Below are 19,871 nucleotides of genomic sequence, written 5' to 3'. Positions count from 1 at the left end.
GGAGTATCACTTGAGGCCAGGAGTTCGAGACCAGCCTGAGCTACAGTGAGACCCATCTCTAAAAATAGCCAGGCGTTGTAGTGGGTGCCTGTAGTCCCAGCTACCTGGGAGGCTAAGGCAAGAGAATTGCTTAAGCCCAAGAGTTTGAGGTTGCTATGAGCTATGATGCCACAGTACTCTACTGAGGGTGACATAGTGAGACTCTGTCTCAAAAGAAAAAATTAAAAAAAAGAAGTAGAACTTTTTTGCCACTGATGTGAGCAACTTCTTAATTCAGATCCAGTTTTAAGTGCTGGAAGAATATTTCTTTTTTTTCTTTCAGATTAATATAAGGGTACTTATGATTAAGTAACCTTGTTTGTGTTTATTAGGTAAAGTCCCAGTTGTTGTTCAGCCCTTCACCCGAGAGGTGTGCCATATACCCCTACATTGTGCTGTTAGGTGAGAGCACACCAGTCCCCTCCTAGGTAGAATACTTCTTGATTTCCTGTGCTACTCATAATAGAATGGCCACAGACATGACCCACTTTTAAGTTTAACCTGCAGATTAATGTTTTCCATCCTTTCATAAGTTTAGATAACTGAAAAACCAATATATAAAACCTTGTTTTGCGGCATTATCTGTTTTCTGTGGGGTAAGTGCTCCTACAATGGCTAATTTCATGTTATCAGGATGATATCACTGAAAGAGCTGGAAAGAATGGACGGTAATGCATCATTGTACAGTGTTTCCATCATACACATGCGGTAACTACTAATTCTCAACCAGAAGTTCTTTCTTTTTTAAGAGACAGAGTCTCACGTTACTGCCCTCAGTGGAGTGCCATGGCATCACAGCTCACAGCAACCTCCAACTCCTGGGCTTAGGCGATTCTCTTGCCTCAGCCTCCTGGTTAGCTGGGACCACAGGCGCCTGCCACAACGCCCGGCTATTTTTTGGTTGCAGTTTGGCCATGGCCGGGTTCGAACCCGCCACCCTCGGCATATGGGGCAGGCCCCCTACCCACTGAGCCCCAGGTACCACCCAAGCTCTGCAGACATTTAATTGTCATAACTAATGAGGTGCTACTGGCATCTGGTGGGTAGAGAGTGGGGATTTTGTTAAACATCATGTAAAACTCAGGACAGCCCCCCTACAATGAAGGATTTATCTGGTTCAAAATGTCTATAATGCCAAGATTGAGAAACCCTGCAACAGATAGAAATAACTTCAAGAATATGGACTATAGTAAGACATAGTAAAGATAATTAGGAAGTGATGAGTTTTGAATATTTATTTCCTTGGTTTTTAATATAATAATTCATCTCATTGAAAATTTATGTGATTTAGGGCTGGGTATGGTGGCTCACGCCTGTAATCCCATCACTCTGGGAGGCCAAGGTGGGGGGATTGCTTGAGCTCACAGGTTCGAGACCAGCCTGAGCCAAAGCAAGACCTCACCTTTAAAAATAGCCAGGTGTTGTTGCAGGCACCTCTACTTCCAGCTACTCGGGAAGCTGAGGGCAAGAGAATTGCTTGAGCCCAAGAGTTGGAGGTTGCTATGAGCTATGATAAAACAGTACTCTACAGAGAGTGACAAAGTGAGACTCTGTCTCAAAAAAAAAAAATTTATTTGATTTAATTTGTAACAATGGCTGTGTTTTACAGCTGGCTTGCCAGATTCCTAAAAATTTACGTCTGTTACGAACCTGGCTTGAACCACAAGCTGGTTCCAGCACGCTGCTTTATTTATCCTGTTCTAGCATCACCTCAGAGCCGGGGACAGAGGACACTCAGAAGTGTCTGAGGACAGAATGAAGGAATGCTGGGGCCTAGGAGGGGTGCTGGGGGCCAGGACCAAGAGTGAACCCATCTTTCTTGAGACTATCTAACTCTTCTTGAAATCCCAGGCTATTTACACCAGCTGCATCCCAGAAACTTTATAAAGGGATTAAGAAGCAAGTTCAGCTTCCTCATCTGTAGGTGTCCCCAGGGCCTTTCTCTAGGGGACAGACTCTGGCAGCTTCCCCTAGTGGGAATTGGGTTGTGTAGAGTGGTATGGTCAGATGAGGCAGACAGGAAGGACATGAGCTGTGTTTGGGCCAAACTATGGCTTAGCAAGGAACGTGATCACCACGTGCCCTGAGAGGCCACTGTGCACTCTAGAAGCCCTTCTCCCACCTCTTCCAGCATCCTCACTCTTATGGCCTTTTTCTGTTGTCTTGCTAAGACATTCATTTATTCAAGTGCTATATTTTGAGCATCTCATATATTCTGGCCACTGCCTTAGGTTCTTCTTTACAGCAGTGGGAAAGATAGACAAGGTCCTTGCTTTCACAGAGCAATTTTTTCAGATGGGTTAGGATGTAATACAGGTAATAATTAACAAATAAAAATATTTCCGGCTTGGTGCCTGTGGCTCAAGTGGCTAAGGCACCAGCCACATACACCTGATTTGGCAGGTTCGAATCCATTGTGGGCCCGCCAAACAATGATGGCTGCCACCAAAAAATAGCCAGGCATTGTGGCAGGCACCTGTAATCCCAGCTACTTGGGAGGCGGAGGCAGGAGAATCGCTTGAGCCCAGGAGTTGGAGGTTGCTGTGAGCTGTGATGCCACAGCATTCTACCCAGGGTGTCAGCTAGGCTCTGTCTCAAAAAAAAAATTTTTTTTTTCCAATAGAATTAAAAGTAGATAACCTCTAGTGAGCATTTCTTGTGCCAAGCATTGTTCTAAAGTGCCAGGGAAGAGAGAGAAGATATGACAAGGAAAGTAATCAAGGGTGGCCGGGTACGGCAGCTCACACCTATAATCCTAGCACACTGGGAGGCTGAGGTGGGTGGATCACCTGAACTCAGGATTTTGAGACCAGCTCTGAACATGAGCAGGACCCCTTCTCTAAAAATAGCCAGGCTGGGCGGCGCCTGTGGCTCAGTGAGCAGGGCGCCGGCCCCATATACCGAGGGTGGCGGGTTCAAACCCAGCCCCGGCCAAACTGCAACAAAAACAAAAAAAAAAAATAGCCGGGCGTTGTGGTGGGCGCCTGTAGTCCCAGCTACCTGGGAGGCTGAGGCAGGAGAATTGCCTAAGCCCAGGAATTGGAGGTTGCTGTGAGCTGTGTGACGCCATGGCACTCTACCGAGGGCAATAAAGTGAAACTCTGTCTCTACAAAAAAAAAAAAAAAAAAATAGCCAGGCTTTGTGGCAGGCACCTGTAGACCCAGCTACTTGGGAGGCAAGAGGATCACTTGAGCTCAAGAGTTTTAGGTTGCTGTGAGCTATTATGCGACTGCATTCTACCCAGGGTGACAAAGTGAGACTCTGTCTAAAAAAAAAAAAAGAGTGACGGGCTAGGCCTCTTGTATTAGGATACCAGCTCTGGCTGCAAGGGACCCTGGAAAATGTAGTCATGCAGTCATTAGCTGTGCCCAGCAAAAACATGGCAGAGAAGAAAGAGAGTGGGTATGGGAGCAAATGGTAGTCACTGCCATATTTCCAAAAGCTTGAAGATTGAGAAGAGCATCATAGGCTAATATGAAAGTTTTAGATTTGTCTCTGAGTGAGATAAGAAGCTATGGACCAGCTCTGAGGGAGCAAAGTGAACTTGACTTAGGTTTTAAAAGTATCTCTCTGGCTAGTTGTGGTGGCTCATGCCAGCAATCCCAGTACTTTGGGAGGTCAAGACAGGAGGATCGTTTGAGACCGGCCTGGGCAATGTAGTGACACCTGTTTCTACTTAAAAAAAAGAAAAAAAAAAATTAGCCAGGCACACACCTATAGTCCCAGCTACTTGAGAGGCTGACATGGAAAGATTGATTGAATCCAGGCTACAAAGAGCTATGCCTGCACCACAGCATTCCAGCCTGTGTGACAGAAAATAAAATGAAGTAAAGGTATCTCTCTAGCTGCTGTGGGATGGGCTGTAGGTCAGGAGAATGGAAGCAAGAACTCTCCTACACTGCTGGTGGGGAAGTGCAAAGGTTCAACCACTGTGGAAGACAAGTGGGCAGCTCTTCAAAAGGCTACACACAGAGATACATGTGACCCAGCAATTCCATTTGTAGCTATATACCGAAAAGAATAAAAACTTACATTCACACTCAGACTTGTACATGAATGTTATAGCAGCATTACGCATAATAACCAAAAGCTGGAAACAACCCAAATATCCAGCAGTGGATGAATGGATAAACAAAAGGTGAGATATCCATACAAAGGACTCGTTTGATCATAACAAGAAATGTAGTACTATAGAGGCAACCAGGCTAGGAGCCAAAGAGCTGCAGCCTTGGGATCTCCAGGACCTCCACTGGAAGTGTCCAAGTCAAGGTGACTTTTAAAGAAGTACGGATTAGGGGTGTGACTTCACTCCCAGATCCTGTTAAAGACCCAATTGGGCTCGGCTCCCATAAGGAGAAGCTTTGGCCCCAGAAAACACATTATCTGGAAGTCTACAGACAACTACACCCTGATATTGAGGATCAGATTGTGTATTGAAGATTTCTAAGAACTCCCAAGAAGTACATAAAGCATCATTTCAGCTCAGATGCCTACCAAGGAGTGACCCCCGGCAACCATGGCCAAAAGTCTGTATGCAGAGGCAACCTGCTTAGTTTGTCTGGATTTGTTCAAAAATCCCATCTCCTTGTGGGCACATCTTCTGTTTGGATTGCATCCAAACTTGGGCATCAGAAAGGGTGGGTTTGAAAATGAACTGCCCCATGTGCCGAAGATTGATAGACGAACCTCCCAAGTTAGAATGGCAGATGAGAAGGCTGACCTTTCTCCTCAAGCAGCATGGGGCCCTCCTGCAGCATACGCTGCATGTAAGCAGTGAGCTCCAGCGGTTCCAGGAAGATATGAACCTGGATGTGGCCACCAACAGCTCCCTTCTTGCCATCTCTGAGGACCTAAGGAGCGTCCAGCATGCAAAGAGCCAGCAGGACATGCTGGAAGATCCCAGGAGATTCACCCACCTGCCCTGTGTCCTGGGTGCACTCAGCTTCTCCACTGGCCGACATTACTGGGAGGTGGATGTGGGAGAGGTGAAGGAGTGGTCTCTGGGTGTCTGCAAGGAGTGGGTTGACAGAAAGCAGAGCAATTTATCCTCTGAGCATGACTTCTGGATCATCAGCATAAAGGCAGGAGCAATCTGTGTCAACTTCATCCCAGAAAGTAGGATTCCTGCAAGCCCTGGACTTGAGTGTGTGGGAATTTTCCTGGATGTTGAGATGGAAGAAATCCAGTTTTTCAGTGTTGGAAATGATGCCCTCATTTATATATACAGTCCTGTCTCCTTGCTGGGGCCTTTTCGTCCATTTTTCCTTCTTGAGCTGCCAGGAGAAGATGACAGTGTTGTCCTGAGAATCTGCCCATGAGAATTTGAGCCCTTCCTAAAAGCTTTTTAAAGAAGTCAAAGAGATCTTTGGCCTGAAAAAGGTCAGAATGATTGAGGAACAGACAATATGCTACAGTGCAAAGATTTGTTCAATATTGTCAAGTGCATTTTTTAGCCTCTGTAACAACAATGATACAGATTTGTTTGTGGTAATATTTTAGGCTTGTAGGTAAATAACTATGAGATATTTGTGAATGTTATGAAGCACAAGAAGGCTCGGTTTTCTAGGCTGTAAATTGGGATAATTGTATCTCTCAGTCAAATAGCTGTCATGATTAGAGACATCTCTGTAGTAACATTTTTTTTTTTTTTTTTTTTTGAGACAGAGCCTCAAGCTGTTGCCCTGAGTAGAGTGCTGTGGCATCACAGCTCACAGTAACCTCCAACTCCTGGGGCTGAAGTGATTCTCATGCCTCCGCCTCCCAAGTAGCTGGGACTACAGGCACCCACCACAACTCCTGGCCATCATTGTTGTTTGGCAGGCCCGGGCTGGATTCAAACCCACCAGCTCAGGTGTATGTGGCTGGCACCTTAGCCGCTTGAGCCACAGGCGCCAAGCCTGTAGTAACATTTTTAGCAAATAATGAATTGAGAATAGTAGGTTGTGAGTTAAATAGATACTAGATTTTGTGGATAGAAACTGTCTTTTTTATCTTATGCCTTTTTTTGTGAAATTTCTGATGATAGTCATCTGTGGACAAAAATCAGATAGAACCAATGTGAGATGCTTTGAGAAGGCATCAAATTTCAGAGAAGAGAGAAATAAGTACTGGGGAAAACTAAGTTTCTCATTTTTATTTTCTCTGAAACACATTTTCTTAAGAGACAAAGAACTTTGACCAAGGCATATTGTGAGTGGTGATTCATATTGTAATGGGTATTATGCTTTGCCTATTTCAACAATTGACCTGTTGTGTAGTTGTCAGTATATGAGGGTATATAAAAGGCATGAAGATGCCAATAGGTTTTAATGAGATAATGTCAAGTTTATAAAATCACAAAAGATTGAAAAAGTTCTGTAATCAATTATATAAAGGACGAAATGACTGTGCCAAAGACTGGATCCCTGAAGATCTGCCCAGCAAATCCAGGTTCACTTCAAAACCCAGTGCATTTTCTGAGATGAAAAGCCATCTCTCAGCCAGCCCAAACCTCAGACCAGTGTTGCTGATTTTTGATCTATAAGAATTATCAACCATGTTAACTCATTAATGTGTATTCATCATAAGTTTCTTTTTAAGGTTGTTTTTGGATTTATTATTAGTAGAGTTTGCATTTTCTTGCAAATAAATTTATAAAATGTCAAAAAAAAAAAAGAAAAGAAAAGAAATGAAGTACTGATTGTGCTACAATATAGATGGAAGAATCAGGCTAAGCAAAAGAAACCACTCACAAAGGATCACGTATGATTCCATTTATAGGAAATTTCCAGAACAGGCAATTCACAGAGGCAGGAAATAGGCTAGTCATTGCCTAGGTCTGGGGCAGAATGGGGAGTTTGATAGTGAAAGGGTATGGAATTTCTTTGTGGATTGATAAAAGCATTCTGAAGTTGACTGTGGTGGCTGCACAATTCTGTGAATATACTAAAAACAACTGACATATACTTCTACAGCAGCCCAGCCCAGAGCTCTCAAAATAATTCAAGAAATAGGGAGGAGATTGATTAGTGAGATCTTGGCAGCCACCTCTAATGCAAGCCTCGTTTGCTTCTCTCCCTCTTTGGTTTGTATTGACAGGACACGGAACAGAATAAAACAAAAGGATTTGATTACTTACTAAAGGCAGCTGAAGCTGGTGACAGACAGTCCATGATCCTCGTGGCACGAGCTTTTGACATTGGGCAAAACCTCAGCCCAGACAGGTACTGGGGCTGTTGATCAGGTAGAGCTGGTGGGCCCCAGGGCTGTGGGTGGACGCGCTCCTCCAGTGTCAGGACAGACCTCGATTCCACACTCGATTTCCCATTACCAATCCAGCATGGTGAGCAAGTTATTTTCCCCCTGTTGTGGGAGGGTTGAATGAGATGTTGCTTGTGACCCTCACAGTGTCTGGCATATAAAGTATGTGATACATGGCAGCTGTTCTAGCCAGTAAATGCAAGCTTTTGCCTAAGAAAAATCCAGAATGGTATGTGGCATCAAGGTCAGAGTGGTTTTCCTGTAAGGTTAGGATTATGAGTAATTTTAATTGGCTTTTCCTACTTTAATTTGTATTTGTATTTTTTTTTTTTTTTTACTTCCAAGAGGGGAGGGAAAGAGGCAAGCTCCACAGTGAGTTTTCCTGAATGGCTTTGGGATCCCGAAGGCTGTGGCTCTGTAGGTGTCAACCCTTTTCATTTATCCTTCAGGCTGAGATGTCAGGACTGGTTTTCTGTGTTTTTCAGGTCCTTGGTTTGTCCAGTAGGAGGTCCTAGAAGTGTATGGGCAAAGATTGCTTAGGGGAATTGAACTTGTCATTGGACCCTTTGCTCACCCTCTGTGGCTCCCATTGGAACTTAGCTACCCCCACTCCATCCTTAGGAGCCTCCCATGGCTTTCTAGAAAGGAGTGGGGTGAGCACCTTTATTGTCTAAACCTCCAGGGTTGGAGCAGTGTGGCAGTTCCCTCCTGTCTGTTGCTAAGGTCACAACTCCCTTGGTTTTTATTTATTTATTTATTTGAAGACATTCTCACTCACTCACCCCAGGTTTGAGTGCCATGGCATCAACCTCAAACTCTTGGGCTCAAGCCATCCTCTTGTCTCACCCTCCCAAGTAGCTGGGACTACAGGTGTGCACCGACAGCACGGGTAGTTTTTCTTTTTTGAGATAGAGTCTGTCACCGTGGGTAGAGTGCCGTGGTGTCATAGTTCACTGCAACCTCAAATTCTTGGGTTCAAGTGATCCTCTTGCCTCAGCCTCTCGAGTAGCTGGGACTACAGGCACCTGCCACAGTGCCTGGCTATTTTTTCTATTTTTAGTAGGGTCAGGGTCTTAACTCTTGCTCAGGCTGGTCTTGAACTCCTAAGCTCAAGGGATCCCCTACCTCAGCCTCCCAGAGTGCTAGGATTATAGGCGTGAGCCACTGCACTCTGCCCGATTTCCATTTCTTTTTGTTGTTGTTGTTGTTGCAGTTTGGCCGGGGCCAGGTTCGAACCTGCCACCTCAGTATATGGGGCCAGTGCCCTACTCACTGAGCCACAGGTACCGCCCTGATTTCCATTTCTTTCTTTCTTTTTTTTTTTTTTATAACTTAGGTGAGGTGTTTATTTATTTATTTATTTATTTATTGCAGTTTTTGGCTGGGGCTGGTTTTGAACCTGCCACCTCTGGCATATGGGGCCAGTGCCCTACTCTTTTGAGCCACAGGAGCTGCCCTGATTTCCATTTTTTAATAAGATAAAATGGAGTCACGGTTATCTCCTGAACACCATCCCAGCCAGCCACCAGTTTACATTTATTCATTCAGCAGGTAGTTGAGCCTGTGCTGTTTGTCAGGCCCTGAAATTCAGCAGTAAACAAAGCAGATCAACGTCCCTGGCTTCTTGGGGCTCATGTGCTAGTCAGGGGAGATCATGTTAAACAAGTGAACAAGGAGAATTGAAGATTGCAATAATTGTTGTAAGAAACTGGGTATTTGGGGGTGAAAGTGTCTGAAGAGGTGCTCTGTGGGCTGAGAGTAGAGGGGTGAGGAGAGTCGTAGTTTGTCTTGTCCTGCTATAAAACAGTATCTGAGACTAGGTAATTTATCATAAATGGGAATTTATTAGCTCCCGTTTCTGGAGGCTGGGAAGTCCAAAATCAAGACTCTGGCATCTGGTGAGGGCCTTCTTGCTGTGTCATCATGTGGCAGGAGGTGAGAGGGGTGAGAAGGAGGGAAAGAGAGAGAAGCCCTAGGGAGTCAAGGTCACCCTTTGATAATGGACTCACTCTCCCCAGAGCAGCATGAGCCCTCACAGCCCAATCAGCTCTCAAAGGTCCCACCCACCTCCTAATACAGTCATTGGCAATCAAATTTCAACATGAGGTTTGGAAGGAGCACACATTCAAGCAATAGCAAGGAGCCAGGTGTGAACAAAGTTAGGAGAACAGTGTTCCAAAGTGAGGGATTAGCAGTTGGAAAGGCCAAGGAGCAGGCAGGAGCTGATGTGTCTGGGGAATAGGAGGCAGCCTTACAGCCTGGCACAGAGGGTGGTTAATAGGACAGGGTCAGATAGACCTCAGAGGAGGTGGTTGCTACTGGGGAAAGCAACCAGTCATTAGCTGTTGCTTATGGAATGTTTCATGAGAACCATAGACCTTATCTGAGTCTCTCTCTTTGCACTCACCTGGTACACCATAAATAGTTACTCATATGGGTTACACCCATAGAAAAAGAGCCCACGCCCTATTTGCCCTATATTCTGTGTTGTATGGTTTGGCTGGAACCTGTGTATTTCCTTGATGTGCACCAGTGGGAGAGGGATGAGGTAAAGGGGCAGAGCTGGAATGGAAGGTATCAGCTATTCCAGGGTAAGCTCTATGTTGCGCCTCAGGAAAGCCAGAGCTGGCCAGCACAAGCAGGGCATAAAAGGGGGCTGGATGATTGCTGTTACCTCAGATGGCCCCGGAGGCCTCTGCTAAGGCTGTCCTATTCTCCCCTTCTCTACCTCTCTACCTGAGTGAGACAGCAGCTTAGCTAGGACACTGCTGATACTAGTTCATAGGTGCTTTTGTGCAAACTAGAAAAATGGCTCTGTTCCTCCAGGGACCCTACTCCCTTCCATCGGTTGGGTGATTGTTGTGATATATTGATTTTGTTAAGGAAAGCTACTTGACTGCTCTCTTAATAAATCGATCAATCTACAATGTGAAGGTGCCCTTTCAATGCAATGGCCTTGATTAGGGTGAGTGGTGAGGCATAGGTGGTAGGATCCAGAATTGCCCCTCCTGCACGGCCCTCCCCCTTGGTAACCTTCCTTTCTCTTATCTCCTGGCAAGGTCCCAAGACTGGGTGGAGGCCCTGCACTGGTACAATGCTGCCCTGGAGAGGACCGACTGCGATGAGGGTGGTGAGTACGATGGGATGCAAGACGAACCCCGGTACATGCTGCTGGCTAGGGAGGCCGAGATGCTGTTCATGGGTGGCTGCGGTCTGGAGAAGGACCCACAGAGATCAGGTAAGTCCTGGCAGACCTGTCCCTGGAGTCAGTGTCTTTCCTAGAAGGGGGCTTTATGAAACTAGTATGAAAGTGAAGATTTTTATTTTAATGGTTATATATTGGGCGGTGCCTGTGGCTCACTGGGTAGGGCACTGGCCCTATATACTGAGGGTGGTGGGTTTGAACCCAGCCCTGGCCAAACTGCAATAAAAAAATAGCCGACCATTGTGGCAGGTACCTGTAGTCCCAGCTACTAGGGAGGCTAAGGCAAGAGTATCGCCTAAGCCCAGGAGTTGGAGGGAGGTTGCTGAACTGTGATGCCACGTACCGAGGGCAATAAAGTGAGACTCTGTCTCTAAAAATTAGCATATTGTAGGTTATTTTGCAATTTTAAAAATTGAGTTGAGATTTTCTTTTCTTTCTTTCTTTCTTTCTTTTTTTTTTTAAAGGCAGAGTCTCACTCTGTCTCCTGTAGTTGTCATTGTTGTTTGGCAGGCCTGGACTGGATTCAAACCCACCAGCTCCCGTGTATGTGGCTGGCACCCTACCTGCTTGAGCTATAGGTGCCAAGCCTACTTATTTATTTTTTAATTAATCAATTAATTAATTTTCTTGAGACAGAGTCTCACTTTGCTGCCCTCAGTAGAGTGTGGGCCATAGCTCACAGCAACTTCAAACTCTTAGGCTCAAGCCATTCTCTTGCCTCAGCCTCCCAAGTAGCTGGGACTATAAGGCACCTGCCACAATGCTCCTGCTATTATTTTTTTTGTTAAGAGAGGAGGTCTCAGTCTGGCTCAGGCTGGTCTCCAACTGGTGAGCTCAGGCAATCCACCTGAGCTCGGCCTCCCAGAGTGCTAGGATTACAGGCATGAGCCACCACAGCCGGCCTTGAAAGTTTTTTTAAAGTTGTATTAAAAAATTAGCAAAAAGCCTGGGTGCCTGTAGCTCAGCAGCTAGGGTGCCAGCCACATACACCCGAGCTGGCCTGTTGGAACCCAGCCCAGGCCTGCCAAACAACAATGACAGCTACAACCAAAAACTAGCTGGGTGTTGTGGTGGGCGCCTGTATTCCCAAGCTACTTGGGAGGCTGAGAAAAGAGAATGGCTTGAGCCTAAGAGTTTGAGGTTGCTGTGAGCTGTGACACCATACTCTACTGAAGGTGACAAAGTGAGACTCTGTCTCAAATAAATAAATAGCAAACAATAATGCAAATCTATAATCTCGTATTTAAAGTTTCTAAATCTATAAAGCTCTGAGAACCAATAGTAGTTTTGTAACTTTTACATAAGTTCACTTGATAGCAAAATCTGTCCTGAGCTGGCATGAAGCTGTTTATAATCTCTTTGGTCCCCAATTAGTTGTACAGAAGTCTTTATCCTGATTCTCATTGGCTTAAATTGAATCAGCTGCTCACCCCTAAACCAATCACTGTAATTGTTGACATGACTTCCTGTGATTGGCCATGCTTAAGACTGGCCCAATCCCTGCGGCCTGGAGGAGAATGAGGAGAGTGTTTTGATTGGTCAGACCTTAGCCTACCACCTACAATGCCTGGAGGTAGAGGGCAAAAGGGGTGGTTTGGATTCCAAAGGTAGCCCCAGGGTGTGCTCCTGGGAGGGGTGGGGGATACTGGGCTGGCACGAAGAACAGATGGATCACCTCTTTGTGCCTCACTTTGCTGTCTTCCAGGGGACTTGTACACCCAGGCGGCAGAAGCAGCCATGGAAGCCATGAAGGGCCGGCTAGCCAACTTGTACTACCAGAAGGCAGAAGAGGCTTGGGCTCAGATGGAGGAATGACCTACAGGAGGATCCCTGTCAGCTAGTCCCAAGCCAACAGGCTAGGAGGACACACACACAAAGATTTATTTACTTTGGAGAAGGAAAGCATTTCTCGTGTGTTGTAAATCAACTTTTGTATTTCATTTTTTAATTCTTCCAAATGTCTTGGCTACTAGCAGAGACATTATAGCTGTCCCCTGGGGCAGTAGTTTGGGGGGAGTGAGGATGAAAAAAGCAGCCTAATGAACCAACATATCTTTTCTAGATTCTATTTTTATTTCCTTCTTTTGTCATGAAATGTAAGAAAGTGCTCTTTGCCTTGGATGGACAATATTAGGGCTCTGCTTTTCAGGCTGGACTGAAATCTCAGGCCCACAGAGCCCTGTGTTTTGTAAATCAGGAAGGGGAATCTAGAGGGGCGCAGTAACTTTCTGGGGGATGCATATTGTTATAACTTAGTGTAAAGTCTTCTTCCTCGAGGCATTTGGAAGTGTGCATGGCATTTTTCAGTGGATGTGAAATTGTACAATACCCAGACCCCCTACTGCTTCAGGGATGGGCTCACCTACTGGCTATTTTCTAACCCTTTAATTCAACTTCCTCCCACATGCTACTGATTTTCTGGCCTATAGCCAAATGCTGTTTTTTAAGCATGCTTTCTACAGTGGGCTTTACAAAACAGTTTTGATTTTTGTACGCGCACATTTACTACCTCTAACTCCTATATCAGCTAGTGTGGAAGAGGGTGCACCTCAAAGCTTTTACATGTAAGGACAGTGGCTTGGAATATTGGAACCCTTCCTCCCAAGCTGACATGTACTGTGCATCTCAGTGGCAGCATCCACAACGTGACTAAAGTGTTCCTTGTCCAGTATTCCTCAACATTTTCTTAGCATCCAATGTTATGTAGAATCTGTTCCCCAATCCCTGTTTGGGGGATTTTCTGCTTGAAGCTGTGTTGATTTTTTTTGGTAATTTGCAGCAGGATGCTTTCAGCAGCAGCCCACTGAGATTTAATCTAAGATGTCTGAGAATGAAAGGGCAAGAACTATAAACACTCATTAATTCAAGTAGTTCCCTAGGGCCAGGCTATGGTTATCTTTATTTAACAAGCTTTTCCTTTAAATGGAGTTTTGATTTCATGTGAGGGTGATTTCATTTGGTGTTTCAAAATAGCAAACAGAATGCTTTAATCAACTCCAAATACTAAAGCAGCCTCTCTTTCTTTCTTTAAAAATCAAAACATAGAAAAGCAGAGTATGACATATAAACCTTTTTTTTTTTTTTTTGAGACAGGGTGTCACTATGTTGCCCAGCCTAGAGACCAGTGGCATGATCATAGCTCATCGCAGCCTCAAATTCCTGGGCTTAAGTGATTCTCCTGCCTTCCGCTTTCTGAGTAGCTCACACCACCATACCTGGCTAATTTTTAAAATTTTTGTAGAGACCAGATTTCTCTAGGTTGCCCAGACTGGTCTCAACCTCCTGGCCTCAAGCGATCCTTCTGCCTCAGCTTCCCAAAATGCTGGGATTACAGGCATAAGCCACTGCTTCCGGTCAGCTATTCTTATTTGTTTATTAAAACAGGTTTTCCAGCACTTTAGTGTTGAGTGCTGTGGAGTCATGAACCTGTGCAGGGATTAGGTTCCAAAGTCTAGAGTGTACCATTAAAGGAACAATCAAGTGGCATCTAAATTACCCTTCAGATTGCTTAGACCAACCATAAGTGACAGTGTCCCTGGTTTTTTTATATGGATTCATCATGACCAGATTTCCTTAGAAGTTGAAATTGATCAGCCCTTTGTTATCTGTACCAGATCAGTAGTTTGTAAAGGTATCTGAATGTGTCCGTGTTAAACCAGTGCATTATAGTTAAATTGCGTATAAATGTAAGAAGCTACTTTATTGTGACTTATTTCTTCAAAGTAGTCAAACCTCATATTATTCATGCTTTTTGTTAATTCATCCAGCCTCCTCTCTGAGATATTGTTATGCAAATAACTTGTATTCCCAACTAATTTCTTAGTTATATGTCATCTCTTCTTTAGTAGGAATTGGCAAACATTTTTGTAAAGGACTAGATAGGTTTTACAGGCCAAAGGCCTCTGTTGGAACTATTCAACCTGGCTGTGCAGTGTAAATCAGCCATGGACAATATGTGAACAAATGAGTGTGGCTGGTGTTCCAGTTAAACTTTATTTGCAAAAACAGTTGGCTTCCCTGGGCTGTAGTTTGTCAGCCCTGCTCTAACTATTGACTGAGGGCTACTTTATTAAGGCCTGGGGGCTGGAGCTATCTCAACTTTCTGGCCTTCAGTGCTCCAAAAAACAGTGCTTTGACACAGAGTAGTTACTCAACAAATGTATGAACAAATGGAAAGTCAGTCCTAGTCACTGCACTTACTTTTTGAGGCTATAGTTCCTCCAAGCAATGAATGATTATTTGTCTGCACTGGCTTGAACCCTCAGCCCCATCATCCCATTCCCCACCCACCCAGCTACCCACATGACCTTAATGTGTCAGTAGTTGGTCTCCTCCTCTGGGAGGCTGTGGTGGGCTGAATGTGGAGTTAAGCAAATACTTCTTTAAGGATCCTTGAGAATAAAAAAGTACTTTGTAAGATACTGTATCATTCTAAGCCAGCAGATGAACTTAACTCCACTTTCAAAACCTTGTTTTGTGGGCAGCGCCTACTCAAAGGAGTAGGGTGCTGGCCCCATATGCCAGAGGTGGCAGGTTCAAACCCAGCCCTGGCCAAAAACTACAAAAACAAACAAACAAAATACTTGTTTTGTGCCTTCTAAAGTTGTCTAGGCCATCATCATTTTCCAAAAATTCTGAGCATGCCCCCCACACACAAAAGCACATCCAGGATATTCCAGCCCAGCTGGGACAACATCAGAAACTATCTTCAAGTGCAAGAAGTCCAGGAGATTAGCAAAGCAGATATGTAATTATCATCTGGTACTTTCATTTAACTAACAGAAACCAGGGTTATTCCAGGCAGATTATTTCATAGTTGACACTGGTAGGTAGGGAATAAGCTAAAGCTAGTGTTTGAGAGCTGCTGTTACTTAGAGGCTCCTGGGAATGTAATTTAAAGTTAAACCAGAGTTTAATGACCCTTTTAGTTTTGCTATAGGGAACAGAAAAAGAACATAAACAAAGAAATAAATAAATGCCAGGCTGTCCAGATATAAGTAAGAAGAGAAAAAACAACCAAACCCCAGTGCTTCTGAATATTCCTGTTCTCCCCCTCACCTGAGGCACTGTGGGAATGTATCAGATGCAATCTTGATGCACAAAACCAGGGAAACTACTGTTGTTGCTGTTGTAGTGATTTTATTTCTTTTAATCCCAGCACATTTACCTGCAGTACAAGACATGTTTTACAAATCAACTAATGTTTACACAGAATATACAGCTTATTGGGGGGAAGGAGACAAAATATGCATATTCTCTGCTTGGATTTTTGCCTCTGTGTTTCTAGTCTCTGAGGTAACCATTGGACCTACTCCAGGTGATAATCAGTGGGACCCAGAGAAGTGGCCTGTTACAGATTTATTTTGGCATATGTACTGAGTTCTATTTTGACTTTCCAAATAAAGTGGTTTCTTTCTTTCCTGTCTCCAGTGTCTCCTGGTAAGAAATGAAGTAAAGTCTCTGGCTGGAGGGTGAGGTGACCCAGAGGGCTCATACCCCATTTGAAAGGGGCAGCCAAAATTCAACTATTGATTGTTGCTGTGGGAAGTGTGGGCCAATGTTACTCCAGTTTTGTTTTGTTTTTTTAGAGACAGAGTCTCACATTATCCCCTTGGTAGAATGCCATGGCGTCACAGCTCATAGCAACCTCCACCTGTTGGACTTAGGTGATTCTCATGCCTCAGCCTCCTGAATAGCTGGGGCTACAGGCACCTGCCACAACGCCCAGCTATTTTTTGTTGCAGTTGTCATTGTTTAGCAGGCCTGGACCATGTTCGAACCTGCCAGCCCCTAGCCGCTGAGCTACAGGCGCCAAGCCCAATGTTGCTCCATTTTCCAATTTTTCAAGAGCTGTAGAAAATTGTTTTTTTTGTTTGTTTTGTTTTTTAGAGACAGAGTCTCACTTTGTCACCCTCAGTAGAGTGCCGTGGTGTCACAGCAACCTGCAGCTCTTGGGCTTAGGTGATACTCTTGCCTCAGCCTCCCGAGAAGCTAGGACTACAGGCACCCACCACAACAAAATTTTTTTTGTTGCGGTTTGGCCGGGGACGGGTTTGAACCCTCCACCCTCGGTATATGGGACAAGTGCCCTAGTCACTGAGCCACAGGCGCCGCCCCCCAAATTGGTTTTTTTAAATGCAAGGTCTTCTAATTTTTAACATTTATAATAAATTCTAATAATTTTTAAAGGCTTTCCAGATTTGGCCCTATGCTGTCAATTTGCTTCAGATAAAGTATGTGAACCTTCCATTTTTTGATTTGTTTGCCTGTAAAAGATAAAGAGTAATCTTAACCATTACAGTGTTGATACCTGTGTCAGAGAAGACAGGACATGTGAAAGTACTGATACAAAGCTTAAGAAATTCTTAATTAATTGAGGGTGGCGCCTGTGGCTCAGTTGGTAAGGCGCCGGCCCCATATACTGAGGGTGGCGGGTTCAAACCTGGCCCCGGCTAAACGGCAACCAAAAAATAGCTGGGCATTGTGGCAGGCGTCTGTAGTCCCAGCTACTCGGGAGGCTGAGGCAAGAGAATCGCTTAAGCCCAGGAGTTGGAGGTTGCTGTGAGCTGTGTGATGCCACGGCACTCTACCGAGGGCCATAAAGTGAGACTCTGTCTCTACAAAAAAAAAAGAAATTCTTGATTACAAGTATGACCCTTTGCTTTCAAGATAATAGTTTTGTAATTTTAAGACATTGAACATTAGCATAACTATGCACATGTGCACAGTAGATTGAACACATATATTTAGCTCCACTTCCTCCCAGATCCCCAGTACAATAAAGGAAGGGGATTTTTTTCATGGTGTAAGCCCAGGAGGATGAAAAGAGAGAGGAGTTGACAGCAATAAAGTTTTGGATACTGGAAAACAGATGGACATCAACTGAGTTAATGGACCCAAGAAGCCTGGATCCTAAGTCAGCAGTAGGGAAACCTGAGAAACAACCCAACTTTCATTGTCAAAGAACCCCAATAAGGCTGAGGAATGGTAGAAGGAACTTCAGGAAGAGGCAATGAAATGGGTCTAAAAATGGAGGGTGACTTGACAGCTAAAGCATCAGACTGCTACACCTTGTCTTTAGACTAATTGTAGCCAATCCGCTGCCTCTCTGTTCCCCTGCAGAAGCCTGGGATGCCAGGCACATTGGAGGGATAAGTGGAAGTTTCTACATTGAATGTAGAGGCCCTGCCAGCCTTTCCCCTCTGGGCTTTCAGCCCTGGCAGCCTGATTTGGACCCTCCTGGCACAAGGCAGACAATGGGAGAAATCCCTAGGGGATCCGACTAGCTTGAGAGAAAAGACTTAAAGGTACTGACCTTTAATGAAATAGGGCTCAGCCACTAGGCCCACCCATTGCCACAGGACTTCCCAGACAACTTATGTAGAGCTCCATTGGTAAACTTGAGCAGACAAATCACCATGCAAAGAAAAGCATTTAGTATGAAAAACATTAAAACAGGCTGGGGCAATGGCTCGCACCTGTAATCCTAATACTTTGGGAGGCTGAGGTGGATGGATCGCTTGAGCTCAGGAATTTGAGACCACCCTGAGCAAAAGTGATACCTTCATTTCTACTAAAAATTGAAAAATTAGCCAGGTGTTGTGGTGGGTGCCTGTAGTCCCAGCTACTCGGGAGGCTGAGGCAGGAGGATTGCTTGAGCCCAGGAGTTTCAGTTTGCTGTGAGCTAGGCTGACACCATGGCACTATAACTTGGGCAACAGAGTGGGACTCTGTTTCAAATAAAACAGACATTAAAACAAACCAACAGGGGCGGCGCCTGTGGCTCAGTGAGTGGGGCGCCGGCCCCATATGCCGAGGGTGGCGGGTTCAAACCCAGCCCCGGCCAAACTATAACAAAAAAATAGCCGGGCGTTGTGGCTGGCACCTGTAGTCCCAGCTGCTCGGGAGGCTGAGGCAAGAGAATCGCGTAAGCCCAAGAGTTAGAGGTTGCTGTGAGCCATGTGACGCCACGGCACTCTACCGAGGGCGGTACAATGAGACTCTGTCTCTACAAAAAAAATAAAAATAAAAAAAAAACCAACAGAAGAAAGTACCTAACTGGAAACAATATGCAGGCAGAAGAAAACTTAAAAAACAAAAAATAACAACAACAAAATGCTGTCATGAATATCCTTGATAAAATATTGCTTCTGTGGGGCAGCACCTATAGCTCAGGGAGTAGGGCGCCAGCCACATACACCAAGGCTGGTGGATTCAAACCCAGCCCGGGCCTGCTAAAACAACAATAATAACTGCAACAAAAAATAGCTGGGCGTTGTGGTGGGCACCTGTAGTCCCAGCTACTTGGGAGGCTGAGACAAAGGAATCGCTTAAGCCCAAGCATTTGAGGTTACTGTGAGCTGTGACTTCACAGAACTCTACCCACTCTACCTGACAGCTTGAGACTGTTTCAAAAAATATATATATATATTGCTTCTATGAAAAGACAACTAGATGCAATTCTAAAATTCACACAACAAAAGAGGTCTTGGGAAAACTAAAACTGGAGACCTCAGATAGCTGATAAAAGGAAAAAACAATTCAGGGCTGAGTTTTACTTCTTTATATTTATTTATTTTATTTATTTTTGAGACAGAGTCTCAAGCTGTTGCCCTGAGTGTGCTGTGGTATCACAGCTCACAGCAATCTCAAACTCTTGGGCTTAAGAGATTCTCTTGCTACAGCCTCCCAAGTAACTGGGACTACAGGCACCCACCACAAAGCCCGGCTATTTTTTTGTTGCAGTTGTTTTAGCTAGCCTGGACCGGGTTTGAACCCGGCGGCTCTGGTGTATATGGCTGGCGCCCTACCCACTGAGGTATGGGTGCCGCCCACTTCTTTATATTTAATATTGGCAAAATTGGGGCGGCGCCTGTGGCTCAAGGAGTAGGGTGCCGGTCCCATATGCCGGAGGTGGCGGGTTCAAACCCAGCCCCAGCCAAAAAAAAAAAAAAAAAATTGGTAAAATTTATTCCAGTGTGCAAATCATTTAGCAGTAAGCAAATACTTTTACTGTAATACAATGAGGGGTCCTAAAGGGTTTGGTTTCTTTCTTTCTACCTTAACATACCTACCAGTCTTTTAGATCACCAAAAGGAACTCATGTCCATTAGGACTGGTTTATTTTTTTATAAGCCATTTGAAGTGTCTACTTGTCTTCCTTTGTTTATAAGTATATTTCTTTCTTGCTTCATATATGTTTCTAGTTTTCCCAATTAGAAACTAAATTAATTCCAAAGAATTAGAGCTCTTAACTATAAAGCAGTATTTATTGGAAAATAGAAGTATAATAGTTATGATTAAACAAACAATCCTCATTTTAAAAAATAGGTTAAGGAGCCTAACTTAGACACCTGAGAAGGAGAAAATAGAAAGAAAATAGTTTAA

General features: G+C 44.5%; 1 protein-coding gene across 4 annotated transcripts in view; it reads left to right on the top strand.

Moving 5' to 3' along the window:
- Positions 1-15,903, top strand: part of EEF2K (eukaryotic elongation factor 2 kinase) — an 81,406-nt gene extending 65,503 nt beyond the window's left edge. For 3 of the 4 annotated variants that reach the window (XM_053556682.1, XM_053556679.1, XM_053556680.1), the window contains 3 exons: positions 7,118-7,242; positions 10,339-10,517; positions 12,190-15,903. In XM_053556682.1, the coding sequence (XP_053412657.1) occupies positions 7,118-7,242; positions 10,339-10,517; positions 12,190-12,299 (414 nt within the window). In that variant the 3' untranslated portion in view covers positions 12,300-15,903. The remainder of the gene's footprint in view (positions 1-7,117; positions 7,243-10,338; positions 10,518-12,189) is intronic. The other variant, XM_053556681.1, reaches the window with a different exon arrangement.
- Positions 15,904-19,871: the final 3,968 nt, after the last annotated feature.

This window comes from Nycticebus coucang, chromosome 12 (assembly GCF_027406575.1).
Source record: "Nycticebus coucang isolate mNycCou1 chromosome 12, mNycCou1.pri, whole genome shotgun sequence".
Taxonomy (NCBI): Eukaryota; Metazoa; Chordata; class Mammalia; order Primates; family Lorisidae; genus Nycticebus; species Nycticebus coucang.
Note: the sequence above shows the minus strand (reverse complement) of the source record. Positions and strands in the feature narration are given on the sequence as shown.